Genomic DNA, 18,850 nt, shown 5'->3' with positions numbered 1-18,850 from the left:
CAAATCATATAAACGAACAATATGAGGCTGACTAGGAGAATTACTAAAACTGAGGAGTCTAGTACAATTTTGGGTAGGAAAAATGACTAACCTATAAATGAATTAAAACTAACTAGAAACAATCTATCAAAGAAAATTTATGAGCAAGTTAATCAGCTGACCAAATCTCGCAAAAAATTAAAAATGGAAATTAGGGTTGACCTGTCTAAATTTAAGGCTGAACTGAAAGGCACGAAGGAAATGTTTAGCATAGAAAATCAGAAGACAAACACCAGAATTGATCAGTGAAAAGATCATTGGAGAAAACAGGAGAGGAATTATCAGAAAGGCTTAACTACAATGAAAATATAATCAAGAAACATAATGATAAAATTAGTGAACTAAAATCTAGTAATGATAAAGTAAGAAATAAATCGGGTTCTACTGATCAGTGTTGTCATAACAGCATCACACATTTCAATGCTGGAATTACTCAAATAAATTAAAGAAGTAGAGGGCAAGAGCCATGAAATAAGTAATGTCAAACCTGTGTCACAACAGAGCAGGTGAAGTTACTAAAATGATAAAAGAAATTGAACAATCTGTGACTAAAAATGTTGATGGTAATAGCAGGAATGAAAGCAATATGTTGCTCGAGTTGAAAATAAAATTACAGAGTGATTACAGGCATGATATATTCAGGAAAGGTATCAAAATGGAACAGGAAGCTCTGATGTAATTGATGAAACTTTTTTGCAGGTATGCAAGTTCTGTCAGTTTTCAACAAGAGGGTTTAAATCATCCTGCTGCATTTGTAAAACATTCTGAGAATGCATTGCCTAAAACATGGGATGATAGAAAGAAAAATGGATTCGTCATAAGGTCATAAGGTGGCTGAAAGTCAAAACAATATCATGCAGAATGAGAATGGGTTCTTCTTGTAGAACATATGATGAATCTGTAAATGCTTACCTTAAACAATACAGGTCGAACACTAAGCTAAATACTGTAAGCAGTGACATTTTCATGGGAAGAAATTTAGTTGGCAGTGGGTGTCAAAGTTATAAAGAATTCTTTCACAATTATTTGGAGCAGAACTTATATTTAGATGATACTTTTAAGGAAAGAGATTTAATTACTATTGTACTGGTCGAATTACCTGTAGGTGTGCAAGAAAAATTATTAGGAATTCCAAAAAATAATGTTGTTGGTATTCTGCATATGCTTGAACTGCTGGAGTCATTGTTGGCATAAGTTAACACAGAGGAGGTGGAGAGGTACTGGGTGGAAATGGAGTAGTCAAGATAACAAAGACTGGAAACTCCAAGTTGGAAAACCAACTATACAAGGAAATTAGACTACTACTCTCCGTAAAGATGACATTTTGATTTGAAGACGATCATAAAAAAGGGACTGTAACACATTTAGCATTTGGTCAAAGCCTTCTTCAGGAAAGGACCCCTTACACACACACACACACACACACACACACACACACACACACACAAGCAAGCATCACACACACACACACACACAAGCAAGCATATCTCACCCACAAATGACCATCTTCAGCAGCTTGGACCAGAATGCAGCTGTTACACAGAATGAAAGCAAAAATCTGGAAGGGATAGAAAGGCACTGGCGAGAGTGGGGGTGAGGGTGGGAGAAGTGAGCACTGTCTGGTGGAATAGGTAGGGTCCAAGATTGCAAACAGACGTAGTGGTAGAAGGCCAGGGGCAGGGAGTTGGCGAGGGTGGAAAGGAATGGAAGGCAAAAAAGGAGAGGAGTGGGGAAGGAGAAGGATGGGCAGATGCATTGGCAGAGGGCAGCACACAAAGAGGATGAGGGGATGAGAATAGGGAGGAGATGTTAGGACGGAGGGGATGGAAACTGATAGATGGAGGGTGCGGGGACAGTTGGTTAAGAGGTTGGGGTTGGGATAATTTCAGGAGTGAAGAGTGTACTGTAAGGACAACTCCCGTGTGGATAGTTCCAAAAAGGTGGTAGCTGAGGGGAGTATTCAGATGGCCCACGTTGTCAAGCAGCCACTGAAATTTTTCAACTCCACATTGTGGCACAGCGCGGTTTACTTTGCTCTTGGCCACAATTTGGTGGTGGCTGTCTATCCTGGTGGACAGCTGGTGGTAGTCATACCAATATAAGAACTTGGGCAGCGATTGCAACATAGTTGGTACAGGACATGGCTGCTTTCACTGGTGACCCTGTCTCTGTTGGAGTAAGATAAGCCTGTGACAAGACGGGTGGGTGGATTGGACAGGGGTTCCATAGGGATATGATCACTGTGGCAAGGGGTTGGAATTGGGGGTAGCATGGTGGTGGACTAGAACACTGTGGTGCTCTGGGGAGGGGGGGGGGGGGGCAAAGCCCTGATGAAGGGTGTAGTTCACTTGTTCCAATCTAGGTTGGTACTGGGTGACAAAGGCACAACTACTTAGTGCTGGTTCTAGATGGTAGTTGCAGGATTGAGGGTGTGTGGGGAAATTGCATGGGAGATCTGTTTGCAAACTAGATCTGGGGAATAGTGCCTGACTGCAAAAGCCTTGGTGAGATCCTCAGCACAGTGGACAAGGCAGTTCTTGTCACTGCAGATATGCCACCCCACCAGTGGCCAAGCTGTATGGAAGAGATGTTTTGGTGTGAAAGGGATGATAGCTGTCAAAATGCAGGTACTGCTGGTGGTTGGTGGGTTTAGAATTGACAGAGGTGTGGATGGAGCCATCAGAGAGGAGGAAGACAATGTCCAGGATGGTGGCATGCTGGCTTGAAGAAGACCAGGTGGTGCAAATGGGAGAGAAAGTGTTGAGGTCTTGGCTCTGAGCCTCAAATCCTCCCACCCCTTCCAAGAAAAACAGTTACAAAAGAGTGCCCTCTTTATCATCCAATATCACCCTGGACTGGAACAACTGAACCACACCATTCTTCAGGGCTTTGATTACCTGTTGTCATGCCCTGACATGAGGGACATCCATCCCAACACCCTTCCCATCCCTCCTAAATTGGTATTCCATAGCAAACCCAAGCTCCACAACATCCTAGTTCATCACTATGCTACTCCCAATCCCTTGCCACAGGGATCATATCTCTGTTGCAAAGCCAGGTGCAAGACCTACCCATTCCACCTACCCAGCACATCCTATTCCAGTCCTGTCATGGGTTTATCCTAGCCCAACAGAGGCCAGGCCACCTATGAAAGAAACCACATCTACCAGCTCTGCTACAATCACTGCACGTGATTTATACTGGTATGACTACCAACCAGCACACCAGCAGGATGAACAGCAACTATCAAACTGTGGCCAAGAGCAAAGTAGCCCACACTGTGCCACAACACGCAGCTGAACATAACATGCTTGATTTCAATTTCTGCTTCACAACTGGGCTGTCTGGACCCTCTCCTCCACCACCAGGTTTTCTGAACTGTGCTGATGGGAGTTATCCTTACAACACATTCTCCACTCCTGAAATTATACCGGCCTCAACCTACATTAACCTAATGTCTCCACAACCTCCATGTAACATTTTCTGAACCCTCTTCCCTGCCCTTCTGTCAGACAGCACTTTTCTCTCTCCTTACCCATACCCTGCTATCCCTTCCCTTCCCCCACCACCTCCAGATTGCTGCTTCCATTCTACATGTCAGTTGCATTCTGGTCCGAGCTGCCAGAGATGGTGGTCACGAGTGTGTGAAGTGCACTTGCTTGTGTGAAGAAATGTGTAACTTTACAAATCTTTAACATATTGCAGCGTGTCAGCAACTGTGAAATGTACAGCAAATAAACAATTTTTTCAGCCTTCAGTTGCAAGGTAATTTTACTCGTTTACCTAGGTTTCGATTCCAGTAATGGAATCTTCTTCAGAACAAAAAATGAAATTATTTTGTGAGCCAAACACTGGCCATGTCACTGATTAAAAATTAAAACATTAAAGACGCATAATCATAAGATTATGTCAGTCAAAATTAAAACCATTAGGGCGAACGTAGACAGAGCTGCACCGGCCATAAATCAGGACCACACGTAAGCGGCTCGAAAATGAGTTTTCGAGCCGCTTACGTGTGGTCCTGATTTATGGCCGGCACAGCTCCGTCTACGTTCGCCCTAATGGTTTTAATTTTGACTGACATAATCTTATGATTATGCGTCTTTAATGTTTTAATTTTTAATCAGTGACATGGCCAGTGTTTGGCTCACAAAATAATTTCATTTTTTGTTCTGAAGAAGATTCCATTACTGGAATCGAAACCTAGGTAAACGAGTAAAATTACCTTGCAACTGAAGGCTGAAAAAATTGTTTATTTGCTGTAAATGTGTAACTGTCTTGTTGTCGTGCCTATCTGCAACTCCACATGTCATCTTTAGGTTCAATAGCAATCAATCTTCTCCTTATGTTACCAATAATAGATAATGAGACAACCTGCTAAAGGTAGAGGAGGATGGTACTGTGGAAATTTCCACAGTAATAATGATCAGTATCAGAGAGAGGCAAGAGGTGACAGAAAGGATGAGGCCAGAAATTGCAAGAGATAGGAGTGAAATGAACACCCCAATGCAGACAAACTATTTTAGGAGTTCTGATGATGTCCAATTGAAAACTGATTTAGAACAATGTCCAGTTCATGTTAATTATTTGGAACAAGAGGGAGAGGAAGATTTAACATTTGAAGAGGACAATAAGGTCATTAAAAGAGTATTAGCTACTCTAGGTTCACAGAGTGACATTTGTGCAATACATGTAGAGCTATACGTTAACTTAAAAGAGGGAAATGATACTCCAGAACTGCTAGTGCAAGTGGTGAGGACTGTTTGAGCCATTGATGTTAAAAGTAAGTTAATAAAGAACCAAGCAATGTTGCTGATTGAAATTAAAGATAAAATGTTTAATGTGAATGGAATGATCATTCCTGAATTTTACATCAAATTTTAATTTTGGGGTTAACAGAGATCTGTGTTGTGGTAGATTTTGCAACAGGAGGTGTTAAAAAAGTCTAGGTATAGAGGAAGACGAGTTGTTATTTATGGGATGTGTGAGTCCGTAGCATAAACAGGGTGAGGTTCAGGTTAAAGTACTAAAGGGTAAAGTTAATGATTGATTACCTTGAGGAAATTGAAAATGGAATAACAGAACACGAAGGTGGCACAAATGGAGAATATGGAGAGACAATACTTGTACCATGTTTAGTCAGGAAAAGATGTTACAAAATAATGTAGATGAGAATAGTGGACATGATATTTGTAGGTGGCTGCAAGAGCAAGAAACAAAATTATTATTATAAAAATGGATAAACCAAAAATATTAGAGGAGCTGGTTCAAAAGTTTAACAATAGTCAGGTTATATCTAGTACTGATCTTGCAGTCAGTTTCTGGCAGGTACCGCTATCTGAAGAATATAGAAAATATAAAGCTTTCGTTTACATGGATTGGTATTATCATTTTCATGTGATACACTTTCACTACGAGAGGAATTACCAGCAAAGGTGACACGTTATGTGGATGAAGTGCTGATTCCAGCAAATAGACAGAACACAATGAAATGAAAGGACACAATTTCAGAGATTTTATGGTCTCATACAGATATGATTTTATGTATATAGACTGAAGCAGTGAGTGAATATTTGTACCAAGACCAGGAATCAAATTCCCCCATTTACATTCGACGCTGAGGTGCTGATCCAGAACATGGAGAGCCTTGGCAATTCTGTTCACATGTAAGTGGGAATTTAAAGTGGACTGGGGCGACAGTGAGAATTTCGATCCAGGAGGGAGGCATGTCAGGGTAATCCGTGCAGCTGTGTGACCCGCTGAACCAAGGTGGTTTAGTGGCTAATGCACCTGCCTAGTAAGCAGGGCACACGGGCTCGATTCCCGGCACTGGTACAAAGTTTCACTTGTCTCTTCAGTCTATATATATATATAAAAAACCATTGTTTTACTTCTACTTACAGTCAATCACTCAAGAACATTTAGCAGCAAAAAAGTAGGGAAAGAGTACCATGCACTGAGTTGTGCGGCAGATGGTTTCTGAGGGTCGAAATGTGCCTGCTAGTGTTTACTACTATCGTGCTGGAGCACTGTACAGAAATCCAGGAATCACATACTAAATGTGGTGCAAAGCAGCACACTGTAGTTAGTTAATATTTATTATTTGAACACTGCTATGCTCCTCCAGCCATACCATCAACATTACTTATAGTAATAGAAGGTTAATAATAATTTCACAAGGTCATTAACTGAAGTCAAAACAAAAAAGAGAAGAACATTTAACTAAGTCATTACTAGTGGAAGATGATGGATCAATCAGAAGTGTGGAATGAATAAGCAAGCACCAAACTGTTAACGTAACACACTACAGTATGAACGAGGCAACATGCTTTGCGACAGCCACAGAGTACAATGCCAGTAATTATTTGTCGCAATTAACATGGCCACAGGAAACATTTGTGTGTAACAATTAACATGAAGTTTTATATCAGTTATGAACAAATGCGACACGTGTTTTTGACAGTATAGTGTAGCGAGTTACCAAAAACCATTTGTCATGTTGCACAATACCTTGGTGAACAATCATGTAATGTTTTGACCAACTTGTAATACCATGAATCATTAGATCAAACAATGGAAACTCCAGTTTGGAATACCAACAATGTACGGAAAAGGTAGTTCACTACTTACCATAAAGATGACAAGATAAGTTACAGACAGGCACAATTAAAAGACCCTTACAGCTTAGCTTTCGGCTACAGCATTTGGAAGAAAAAAAAATAAAAAAAAATAAAATAAAAAAAAATAAATAAATAAATAAATAAATAAAAGAGAGAGAGAGAGAGAGAGAGAGAGAGAGAGAGAGAGAATGACAAAAAATACACATTGATTCACACATGTAAGCATACCTCATGCACACATGGCTGTCACCTATGGCAGCTCAGACCGGAATTTGATTGTGTCTTGTTGTGATGCTCTGAACTTAGTTAGCTTTCACGGAATTTGATTACATGAATGAAAATATTATGGCTCTTACCTGCATTTCTTTGTTACCGCTAAACATTAACTAACAAAATTCAAATGACATCCTGTATTTTGATAACTTTATTTTGTAGCACTGGATTTTGTCCCACACTGTCATTTCAGTTTAGCACAGTTTGTTGTTTGTATCTCAAAACCTCTGCCTATGTGGAGAAGATGCCATCAAGACGAGATGTACAGGACTACTTTAAAAGACACAACAATCAAGACGAGGTGTACAGGACTACTTTAAAAGACACAAGGTAAGGGTTAGTAAACCGAAGTCAGTAATACTAGGAAGGTTAAAAGCCATCTACATCTACATCTACATCTACATTTATACTCCGCAAGCCCCCCCAACGGTGTGTGGCGGAGGGCACTTTACGTGCCCCTGTCATTACCTCCCTTTCCTGTTCCAGTCGCGTATGGTTCGCGGGAAGAACGACTGTCTGAAAGCCTCCGTGTGCGCTCTAATCTCTCTAATTTTACATTCGTGATCTCCTTGGGAGGTATAAGTAGGGGGAAGCAATATATTCGATACCTCATCCAGAAACGCACCCTCTCGAAACCTGACGAGCAAGCTACACCACGATGCAGAGCGCCTCTCTTGCAGAGTCTGCCACTTGAGTTTGTTAAACATCTCTGTAACGCTATCACGGTTACCAAATAACCCTGTGACGAAACGCGCCGCTCTTCTTTGGATCTTCTCTATCTCCTCCGTCAACCCGATCTGGTACGGTTCCCACACTGATGAGCAATACTCAAGTATAGGTCGAACGAGTGTTTTGTAAGCCACCTTCTTTGTTGATGGACTACATTTTCTAAGGACTCTTCCAATGAATCTCAACCTGGTACCCACCTTACCAACAATTAATTTTATATGATCATTCCACTTCAAATCGTTCCGCACGCATACTCCCAGATATTTTACAGAAGTAACTGCTACCAGTGTTTGTTCCACTATCATATAATCATACAATAAAGGATCCTTCTTTCTATGTATTCGCAATACATTACATTTGTCTATGTTAAGGGTCAGTTGCCACTCCCTGCACCAAGTGCCTATCCGCTGCAGATCTTCCTGCATTTCGCTACAATTTTCTAATGCTGCAACTTCTCTGTATATTACAGCATCATCCGCGAAAAGCCGCATGGAACTTCCGACACTATCTACTAGGTCATCTATATATATTGTGAAAAGCAATGGTCCCATAACACTCCCCTGTGGCACGCCAAAGGTTACTTTAATGTCTGTAGACATCTCTCCATTGATAACAACATGCTGTGTTCTGTTTGCTAAAAACTCTTCAATCCAGCCACACAGCTGGTCTGATATTCCGTAGGCTCTTACTTTGTTTATCAGGCGACAGTGCGGAACTGTATCGAACGCCTTCCGGAAGTCAAGGAAAATAGCATCTACCTGGGAGCCTGTATCTAATATTTTCTGGGTCTCATGAACAAATAAAGCGAGTTGAGTCTCACATGATCGCTGTTTCCGGAATCCATGTTGATTCCTACATAGTAGATTCTGGGTTTCCAAAAACGACATGATACTCGAGCAAAAAACATGTTCTAAAATTCTACAACAGATCGACGTCAGGGATATAGGTCTATAGTTTTGCGCATCTGCTCAGCGACCCTTCTTGAAGACTGGGACTACCTGTGTTCTTTTCCAATCATTTGGAACCTTCCGTTCCTCTAGAGACTTGCGGTACACAGCTGTTAGAAGGGAGGCAAGTTCTTTCGCGAACTCTGTGTAGAAACGAATTGGTATCCCGTCAGGTCCAGTGGACTTTCCTCTGTTGAGTGATTCCAGTTGCTTTTCTATTCCTTGGACACTTATTTCGATGTCAGCCATTTTTTCGTTTGTGCGAGGATTTAGAGAAGGAACTGCAGTGCGGTCTTCCTCTGTGAAACAGCTTTGGAAAAAGGTGTTTAGTATTTCAGCTTTACGCGTGTCATCCTCTGTTTCAATGCCTTCATCATCCCGGAGTGTCTGGATATGCTGTTTCGAGCCACTTACTGATTTAACGTAAGACCAGAACTTCCTAGGATTTTCTGTCAAGTCGGTACATAGAATTTTACTTTCGAATTCACTGAACGCTTCACGCATAGCCCTCCTTACGCTAACTTTGACATCGTTTAGCTTCTGTTTGTCTGAGAGGTTTTGGCTGCGTTTACACTTGGAGTGAAGCTCTCTTTGCTTTCGCAGTAGTTTCCTAACTTTGTTGTTGTACCACGGTGGGTTTTTCCCGTCCCTCACAGTTTTACTCGGCACGTACCTGTCTAAAACGCATTTTACGATTGCCTTGAACTTTTTCCATAAACACTCAACATTGTCAGTGTCGGAACAGAAATTTTCGTTTTGATCTGTTAGGTAGTCTGAAATCTGCCTTCTATTACTCTCACTAAACAGATAAACCTTCCTCCCTTTTTTTAATATTCCTATTAACTTCCATATTCAGGGATGCTGCAATGGCCTTATGATCACTGATTCCCTGTTCTGCACATACAGAGTCGAAAAGTTCGGGTCTGTTTGTTATCAGTAGGTCCAAGATGTTATCTCCATGAGTCAGTTCTCTGTTTAATTGCTCGAGGTAATTTTCGGATAGTGCACTCAGTATAATGTCACTCGATGCTCTGTCCCTACCACCTGTCCTAAACATCTGAGTGTCCCAGTCTATATCTGGTAAATTGAAATCTCCACCTAAGACTATAACATGCTGAGAAAATTTATGTGAAATGTATTCCAAATTTTCTCTCAGTTGTTCTGCCACTAATGCTGTTGAGTCGGCAGGTCGGTAAAAGGAGCCAATTATTAACCCAGATCGGTTGTTGAGTGTAACCTCCACCCATAATAATTCACAGGAACTATCCACTTCTACTTCACTACAGGATAAACTACTATTAACAGCGACGAACACTCCACCACTGGTTGCATGCAATCTATCCTTTCTAAACACCATCTGTACCTTTGTAAAAATTTCGGCAGAATTTATCTCTGGCTTCGGCCAGCTTTCTGTACCTATAACGATTTCAACTTCGGTGCTTTCTATCAGAGCTTGAAGTTTCGGTACTTTACCAACGCAGCTTCGACAGTTTACAATTACAATACCGATTGCTGCTTGGTCTCCGCATGTCCTGACTTTGCCCCGCATCCGTTGAGGCTGTTGCCCTTTCTGTACTTGCCCAAGGCCATCTAACCTAAAAAACTGCCCAGCTCACGCCACACAACCTCTGCTACCCATGTAGCCGCTTGTTGCGTGTAGTGGACTCCTGACCTATCCAGCGGAACCCGAAACCCCACCACCCTATGGCGCAAGTCGAGGAATCTGCAGCCCACACGGTCGCAGAACCGTCTCAGCCTATGATTCAGACGCTCCACTCGGCTCTGTACCAAAGGTCCGCAGTTAGTCCTGTCGACGATGCTGCAGATGGTGAGCTCTGCTTTCATCCCGCTAGCGAGACTGGCAGTCTTCACCAAATCACATAGCCGCCGGAAGCCAGAGAGGATTTCCTCTAATCCATAGCGACATACATCATTGGTGCCGACATGAGCGACCACCTGCAGATGGGTGCACCCTGTACCTTTCATACCCTTATAAACAATAGTACTGATAAAAACTGGCACTTTGCAAGGTGGGTAGGGTATTTTATGAAATACACCATCTAACGAATAGGTAGGCAAACACAACAATAACATTAATAACAATATAATAATAATAATAATAATAATAATAACAATAACAATAACAATAACCCTTTACAATGTTTCTGTTGACAGTACTAAGAATTTTGCCTCTTGCAGGTAAGTTATGACCATCTATTCCAACCTCTTCTAAGCAAATAGCAAATAACAACATTGCATTTCCTACCACTAAACCCTGTGATCTTTAATTCCATTTACTGCCTGTCAATCCTGTAGTCCAAAACTACCATAGTGCACCAATTTTAAATCCTTACAGACCACGGATAACATATTACTTTTAGACAATATAACAACTCCCTACACACTGATAAATAGAGTATTATGTTCTCGTATTACAACTCAAACATCTGAAGTGTAAGAAAATTGGCAAAATAAAGGTACACCTTAACTCACCTGTTAAGTTCATAGAGGTGCATGTTACTTGTGAAATATTGAGTGAGAGCCCTCGTGTTGCTCACACACTGCAATGCAGCATTCATGAAGCATGTATTACCCAAGTTGTTGAGACCAGTCGCTCCTCTTTCAGCTGGGACAGCTGTAAAGTGAATTATTTATAAATATTACAATAAAATTTTAAATAACTACTACATAACAAAACATATATAGTATGGACCAGGCAGATAACAAATACTAGTTGCTAAGGGGTCACCTTGAGCTGGCACACCAATGGAATTTACATTTCTTCAACTGTGTACTATTCCTGCTTACCAAGCTGATAAAGAAAATGTCGAATAAATTAAAATTTTTAAGATCCATGGTACTACTCTAGTATCTGCATTTCGCTAAATGAAAGCTCTGATCTGCTCACTTATTTTTTCCAGGTTTACTTTTCTTCTTCTTTTACTTGCTCTCTGCAATGGCATTAGGATTCAACTTATTAATATGCTGCTTTACTACTGTTCCTATCTGCAGATTAGGAGTTCAATTTTCGTTACAGCCAATAATGTTTCAGTGCCTTGAGCACAACTGAGTTGCTCCTTGAGGAAGTAGTGGTGGACTCATTTTGAGAAAGGAGACATTAATGACTACGAGACGGGAAGATAGGTGTGTTAACTCCCACCCACAATCTGCATTCAGAGTAACTTACCCTTCTTGTTACAGCAAACTCCATATTCTTATTTTGATTTTTGTCCAAAATGGAGAGATCTAAGGCTCCATAAATGAGAAATTCAATCACAATCTCTTGTACATCATGTACAATCCCATTAATACATTCTCTGCTGAACAGCCATAGTCATCTGTCTTTTTCTACTACAGTCAAGTTTTACAGAAAAATTCTACACAAGAAATATGCGCATGATGAGAGTTAGACAATTTTATGCCGTATCAAATTAAGTTTCAGCTGCAAGCACTCACATGGTTTACGCTTGTCCTGTAAATGATTTGCCAGTGATCCCATTTCTTCAGGCCAAGTAAGATCTTTGTTCCTGACTTCAATCAAAAGCTGGTCTTCATCCATTATACCCAAATCCTCCAAAGTAGGTTCTTCATCCTCAATAAGAAGCATGTTGTTCTGCAACAGAGAACAATACAGTTGCATACACTTTCTTCCTTTCCTTTCTACTATTCTGTATCCTGCAAATGCCAGGTTGGGACTGATATATCATGTACCATATTTTTATATATGCTATTATTAAGATGGGGTCATCACTCCCAAAGGAATTTTAAACTTACTGCCCTTCCCTCCCCCCCTCCCTCCCTCCCTGTTGGGAAGGAATCCGCATATCACTTCTGACTCCATCTAATGTTGATCGCATGGTCAAATGTGACAATGTTTATTGAAATGTTTGTGCAATGTGTAACCAAGGTGTCACAGGGAAACCAGCCAGGCATTTACCTCTGCAGATCTGAAAAATCATCCACAAACCACATACAGGCTGGCCGATCCCAACCCCGATCCCATATTTAATTTGAAATATGGATTTGATTTGGGGCTGCTGCACCAATCTGTGTTCCAGAAGCAGACACTTTTAAAGTGCTCAACTATCTGGTAGTAATAGCTGCATACACTGAGCCACAGAAAATGTTTCAAGACACATTCTAACTTTGAAACTTCCTGGCAGATTAAAAATGTGTGCCGGACCGAGACTCGAACTCGGGACCTTTGCCTTTCGCGGGCAAGTGCTCTACCAACTGAGCTACCCAAGCACGACTCACGCCCCATCCTCACAGCTTTACTTCTGCCAGTACCTCGCGTCTCCTACCTTCCAAAGTTAACAGAAGCTCTCCTGCGAACCTTGCAGAACTAGCACTCCTGAAAGAAAGGATATTGCGGAGACATGGCTTAGCCACAGCCTGGGGGATGTTTCCAGAATGATATTTTCACTCTGCAGCGAAGTGTGCGCTGATATGAAACTCTGCTGCAGAGTGACAATCTCATTCTGGAAACATTCTAACTTTCCCAGTTCAAAAGCAGAGGTTAAATTACTATAAAGAATTATGTGAGAAAGATTAGATTGCAGACCTTCAGTAACTTCAGCAGGTTTGATCAATTAATTACTACATGACCAAAGTAACCCTGGATTCCAGGAACTATTATTGCCAGGCTTTATTTTCCTTTCTCTGTTACAACTATACATGTTTCTTAAGAAACCTACCAGATTAAAGTGAAGATGGACACAGGAATATAAAAAGAAATTCCATGAAAAAAATTGCTGTACGAGCATCGGAGGAACATAACTCTATTTTAGCGATTTTACAGGACAGATGAAAGATGATATTTTTAAAATGTAAACTGCTTGTTTCAGTGACACAACACAAATTATATTGAAAAATCTCTACACAACTAAAACACACATTTAAAAGCTGTCAGATGATGATATATCTTTAAATATAGTACTTACAGGTTCACCTTTGTTTCTTGTTTAATGTATTGCTAAGGAGATAAGTCATTATGATTCTAAGTGAATCAATCTAAATAGTGGTTTTACGCTTTGGAGATATGCACTTGACTGGGAAAATATATCATAAAAAGTTAATTTCCATAGTACAAACTGATGAATTGCATATAAAATAAATGAATATTAGTCCATTTTTGTACCAATGTCACCAATGACTGTTCACTTTCTCACTTACTTTCATCACAACCAACATCCCTGTTGTCTGAATCTTCAACTTTCTCTTCTCAAAGAGTTCTGTAAAATGTGTATACATTTTGCTGATAATGCTGGTGTGGTAAAGATCCGTAAGGTCTTATTTTCTCTTCCTGAAGTTTAAGTGCTCCATGTATTTCAGTTTCAACTGGAAGACTGTCAAAATCTTCTCTATACAGGCAAACTTCTAAACTGTTGACCATGGGAATGTTCAAAAAAATGTTTGATTAAAATAACTTCTGCAATACTGAAGCTGTGTCACATTAAGTCACTGTACTTTATTTTGTTCACGGTTAATTTTCATATTTTTCAACAGTTCCCTCTGCATGGCACCAAAATCCAGTTAGTCTTTCTAGTCCATTTCAAGGACTTCATACAGCCTTTGTTTTGATGCAGCCTGAACAACAGTAAACTACCCTGAAGAGTCAGAGCTGTTAATTTTTGTAATCCTCTATATACTGGCATGGGTTGAACTGCACTCCATTAAAGAGTGTCCAGGCTCAGACAAGCATTGCTGTATCGTAGGAATGTTTAGAGTTTGTACAGCATGAAGAAATGTGGTGCAATATAGACACTTCGATTTTGTCCTCCACTAGTGTTTGAGAACAAAACAACTGAATTGCCCTCTGCAATCTTTTGGTGTTCTTGAAAAGTATACGATTCTAATTTAATAGATCCACATTTAGCCACATCTGCATTCCAATGTAATTTCTAGCATTCTTGATATCACTACTGTATACTGTTATCCACTCATCTTTGGCAGAAAATGGCCTTAGCTGCCAAGTCTGGACACTACTTTACAGCATGTAGGTCAAAATTCCAAAATTGAGATCCACTTCTCTAAGACAAAAGAACATAAGTACCAATATGTCTATCAGTCTCATCCACAACGTGGAGATACACAGCAGCTTATTCTCACCTACAGAATAGAGAGAGAGAGAGAGAGAGAGAGAGAGAGAGAGAGAGAGAGAGGGAGAGAGAGCATTTTGAAACAACAGCTGATTACCATGAAAACATGTTAAAGCTGATAGTCAGGTATTTGGGGACACATTCTTATGATTCTCACATGATGAAATGAAGAGATACTAGGAAGAAAAGAAGGAAAAAAATAGCTAAATAAGTGAAATACACACTCCTTAGTAGGCCACAATGAATTAAAAAAACTGCAAGACTATTGTTGTTTTGGCAGAGGAGAATGTAACCTGTACTCAGTGCTTAGCCATGTGTTATTTTGACGCAATAAAATTCACTGAAGTTATAAATATACATATAGTTTTCTAATTTGTGCATGTTTTATCTATGACAATTATTTAAGACCAGGTAGTTGATTACCGCAGGTTACGATTAGCTGCAAAAGTGTCATGGTATGTACTTGAAATTAAGATATATCCATGTCATCTAACTTACCTCGTCCCTATAATGCCATAACCTCATGTCCTCTGGTCTTATCCTGAGACGAGCACACAAGAAGTCGTAGACTTGCTTGATCGTAGCCATACGGCTGAACGCTGCCACATATGCTAATTGTCGCTTAGGTGGTGTGGGGAAATTGGAAACATAGGCATAACCTGTGGAACCTGCAATGTTAAAAATAATCATATTAATTTCTTTTATAAATCTAATACCATAATTTTCATAAAGAGATGAAAAAGTACTTTTTCACAAAAATATTATTTAATTATGGTAACTAAAACATTATAATTACTAAATGTAATGGAACTGATAAACAAAAAATCTACTCACCAAGTGGCTGCAGGTGAACACACATGTAAAAGGTATTAAGTATTACGTATGTAATTGAAACATGAAATGATGGCAGTGAGCTTTTTAGGGAAAATTTGTGTGTACAATGAAAGGATAGGCAAATGGGAAATGGAAGTGGTGTATTTGTCACAGTAGACAAGAAACTATACTCCACTGAGACAGAAATTGAAGCTGCATGCGAGACTGTTTGGGTAAGACTCCGCATCACGGGTGGGCATAAAGTGATAACAGGATCTTTCTATCGCCCACCAGACTCATCTCCTGATGTAACAAAAAGCATTAGAGAAAATCTCAGTTTACTTCTATGTAGGTTCCCCAAAAATATCATAATGATTGGTGGCAACTCATCGTCCAACATTTAATTGGGAAAATTACAGTTTCGTTAGCGGTGGGTGAGATAAGACATCACGTGAAACTTTACTGAATGCCTTCTTTGAAAACCATCTAGAACAGATATTTAGGAACCCCACTCATGACGGAAATGTATTGGATCTAGTGGCAACAAATAGGCCAGAACTCCTTGAGGATGTCCACTTCGAAACTGGTATCAGAGACCATGATGCAGCAGTGGCAACAATGATCCAAAGTACAAAGGACAACTAAAACAAGCAGAAAGATATATGTGTTCAGTAGTGTCATATCTCAATGAGGAACTTGAAACTTTTGGCACAGGGCAGATGCATGTAGAGGAACTCTGGCTCAAGTTTAAAATAATATTCGACCATGCACTGGATAGGTATGTACCTAGTAGAACAGTACATAATCGGACGGAATCTCCATGGCATACAGTCACTGTGTAAACAGATTACCTGCACAACAGGTGTTTTTAAAAGCCTTGGGCTACAGATAGATAGATACTAAATGAATTACATCTGGTTGTCAAGAGAGCAATGTGTGGTGCCTTCACTGACTATCACAGTAGAATATCATCAAATGACATTTCACAAAATCCAAAGAAATTTTGGTCATATGTAAAGGCTGTTAGTGGCACCAAAGTTAGCGTCCAGTCCCTAACGAATGAGACAGGAACGGAAATTGAGGGTAGCAAAGCAAAAGCTGAAATGCTTAACTCTGTTTTTCAAATATTCCTTTACAAAGAAAAATCCAGGAGAACTGCCCCAATTTAATCCTCATACCACTTAAAGGATAAATGAAATCAATATTAGTGTCAATGGTGTTGAAAGAGAGCTGAAATCATTAAAACTGATAAAAGTTTCAGTCCCTGATGGAATCCCTATCAGATTCTGTACTGAATTTGCAGCTGAGTTAGCCCCTCTGCTCACTACAACATATTGTAGATCCCTGAAGCAAAAAACCATGCCCAGTTCTCGGAGAAATGCACAGGTCACACTCATCTACAAGAAGGGTAGTAGAAGTGAACCTGAAAACTACTGTCCAATATCCTTGACATCGATTTGTTGTAGAATCTTAGAACATATTATGAGCTCAAACACAAAGAGGTATCTTGAAAAGAATGAACTCCTTAGTGCCAACCAGCATGGGTTTCAAAAACATCAATCACATGAAACCCAACTCACACTATTCTCACTTGACATACTGAAAGCTTTGATTCAAGGCAACAAGGTAGATGCAGTCTCTTGATTTCCAAAAATCATTTGACTTAGTACCACATCTACACTTATTATCAAATGTACAATCATATGGGGTATGTGGTGAAATTTGTGAATGCACTGAGGACTTCTTTCTTGGTACGGAGAAAGCAACATGTTATTTTGGATGGAGAGTCATCGTCAGTTGTAGAAGTAACATCAGGTGTGCCTCACGGAATAGTGTTGGGACCCTTGTAGTTTATGTTATATATTAATGAACTTACAGACAATATTAACAGTAGGATCAAGCTTTTTGCAGATGGTGCCATTATCTATAATGAAGTACTATCCGAGAGAAGCTGCTTAAATATTCAGTCAGATCTTGATAAGATTTTAATGTGGCGCAAAGATTGGCAACTTGTTTCCAATGTTCAGAAATGTAAAATTATGCATTTCACTAAATGGAAAAAATGTAGTATTCTATGACTATAAAATAAGTGAGTTACTGTTGTCAGCCAAATACCAGGGTACAATACTTTGTAGGGATATGAAATGGAATTATCACACAGGCTCAGTAGTGGGTGAAGCAGATCGTATACTTCAGTTTACTGGTAGAATACTGGGGAAGTGTACTCAGTCTACAAAGGAGATTGCTTACAAATCATTGGTTCAACTGAGATACGGGCAAATTGTTGAAGACAGACTTAAACTATCCCAAGAAAGTTAAAACTTTTAAGAACCGGCTTTGAACAGTGACTCTAGGAATATACTAAAACATCCCACATATCACTCACATGAAGATTGTGAGGGTAACATTAGAATAATTACTGCATGCATAGAGGCATTCAGACACTCATTCTTCCCACACTCCGTATGTGAAAGCAACAGGCAGAAACCCTAACAACTGGTATAATAGGATGTACCCTCTGCCATGCACCTCACAGTTGTTTGCAGAGTATAGATGTTGATGTAGATGTGCTCTCCTGCTGCCACTTGGAGAGTAGATATTTTTCTATCCAATTACATTATATTTTCAAAAACTGATTATTTTCATTATTGTAATTACTAAACATTTCATCTGTTTCATCATAAATTACAAAACTTGCACATACAGGCAATAACTAGTAACTGAAAAACATAGCATGAAATGCTAAAGATTCAGTGAGATATATGAAGATCCGTATGACCATGAAACAATATAGCTCGACATGATCAGTAGGATAGTGAAGGATTAATCGGGGTAACAAAAATTAATAGGGTTTCACTAAATCGGATTTAAACAAAATAGAAGTATTAAAATAAACATGGACAGGTAATGAATTACAAAAGTTTGGGCTTGGCTTGCTACATATATCTACACAGTTCACAATAATGTGGAAAATTAGCACACCATACACTATTAGAAGGCAATGAAGTACGAACTGGAACATAATACTGAGTATAACTTCCTTTTGGAAGTCTTACGGAAATGTTATATCTGATAGAAACATTAATGTTTGTGAAAACTGCAAACATCCAGGGGGAGAGGAAAAAAGAAAAGCCAGAATCATTGATGCCATTCCACAACATTTTGGCTCCTGTGACACACACACACACACACACACACACACACACACACACACACTGCGATGAGCAAGTTGTGCAAAGTGACTAATATGTGAGATGACTACCATCTTGCCTGCATGGCCATAGTTGGCTACACTGTTTTGTCCACAGAGTTGACTCAATATGGGAGC

At 39.8% G+C, this 18,850-nt stretch overlaps 1 protein-coding gene across 1 annotated transcript in view; it reads right to left on the bottom strand.

Annotated features, from left to right (window-relative positions):
* The window catches only part of LOC126100361 (ubiquitin carboxyl-terminal hydrolase 32), a 228,826-nt gene that overhangs the window by 124,156 nt on the left and 85,820 nt on the right, over positions 1 to 18,850 (bottom strand). Inside the window, exons 14-16 of the mRNA XM_049910971.1 lie at positions 15,208 to 15,377; positions 12,065 to 12,221; positions 11,102 to 11,243 (exon numbers count right to left, since the gene is read on the bottom strand). Coding sequence (XP_049766928.1) covers positions 11,102 to 11,243; positions 12,065 to 12,221; positions 15,208 to 15,377 — 469 coding nt within the window. The remainder of the gene's footprint in view (positions 1 to 11,101; positions 11,244 to 12,064; positions 12,222 to 15,207; positions 15,378 to 18,850) is intronic.

Source organism: Schistocerca cancellata, chromosome 9, assembly GCF_023864275.1.
Source record: "Schistocerca cancellata isolate TAMUIC-IGC-003103 chromosome 9, iqSchCanc2.1, whole genome shotgun sequence".
In the NCBI taxonomy this organism is placed as follows: Eukaryota; Metazoa; Arthropoda; class Insecta; order Orthoptera; family Acrididae; genus Schistocerca; species Schistocerca cancellata.
Note: the sequence above shows the minus strand (reverse complement) of the source record. Positions and strands in the feature narration are given on the sequence as shown.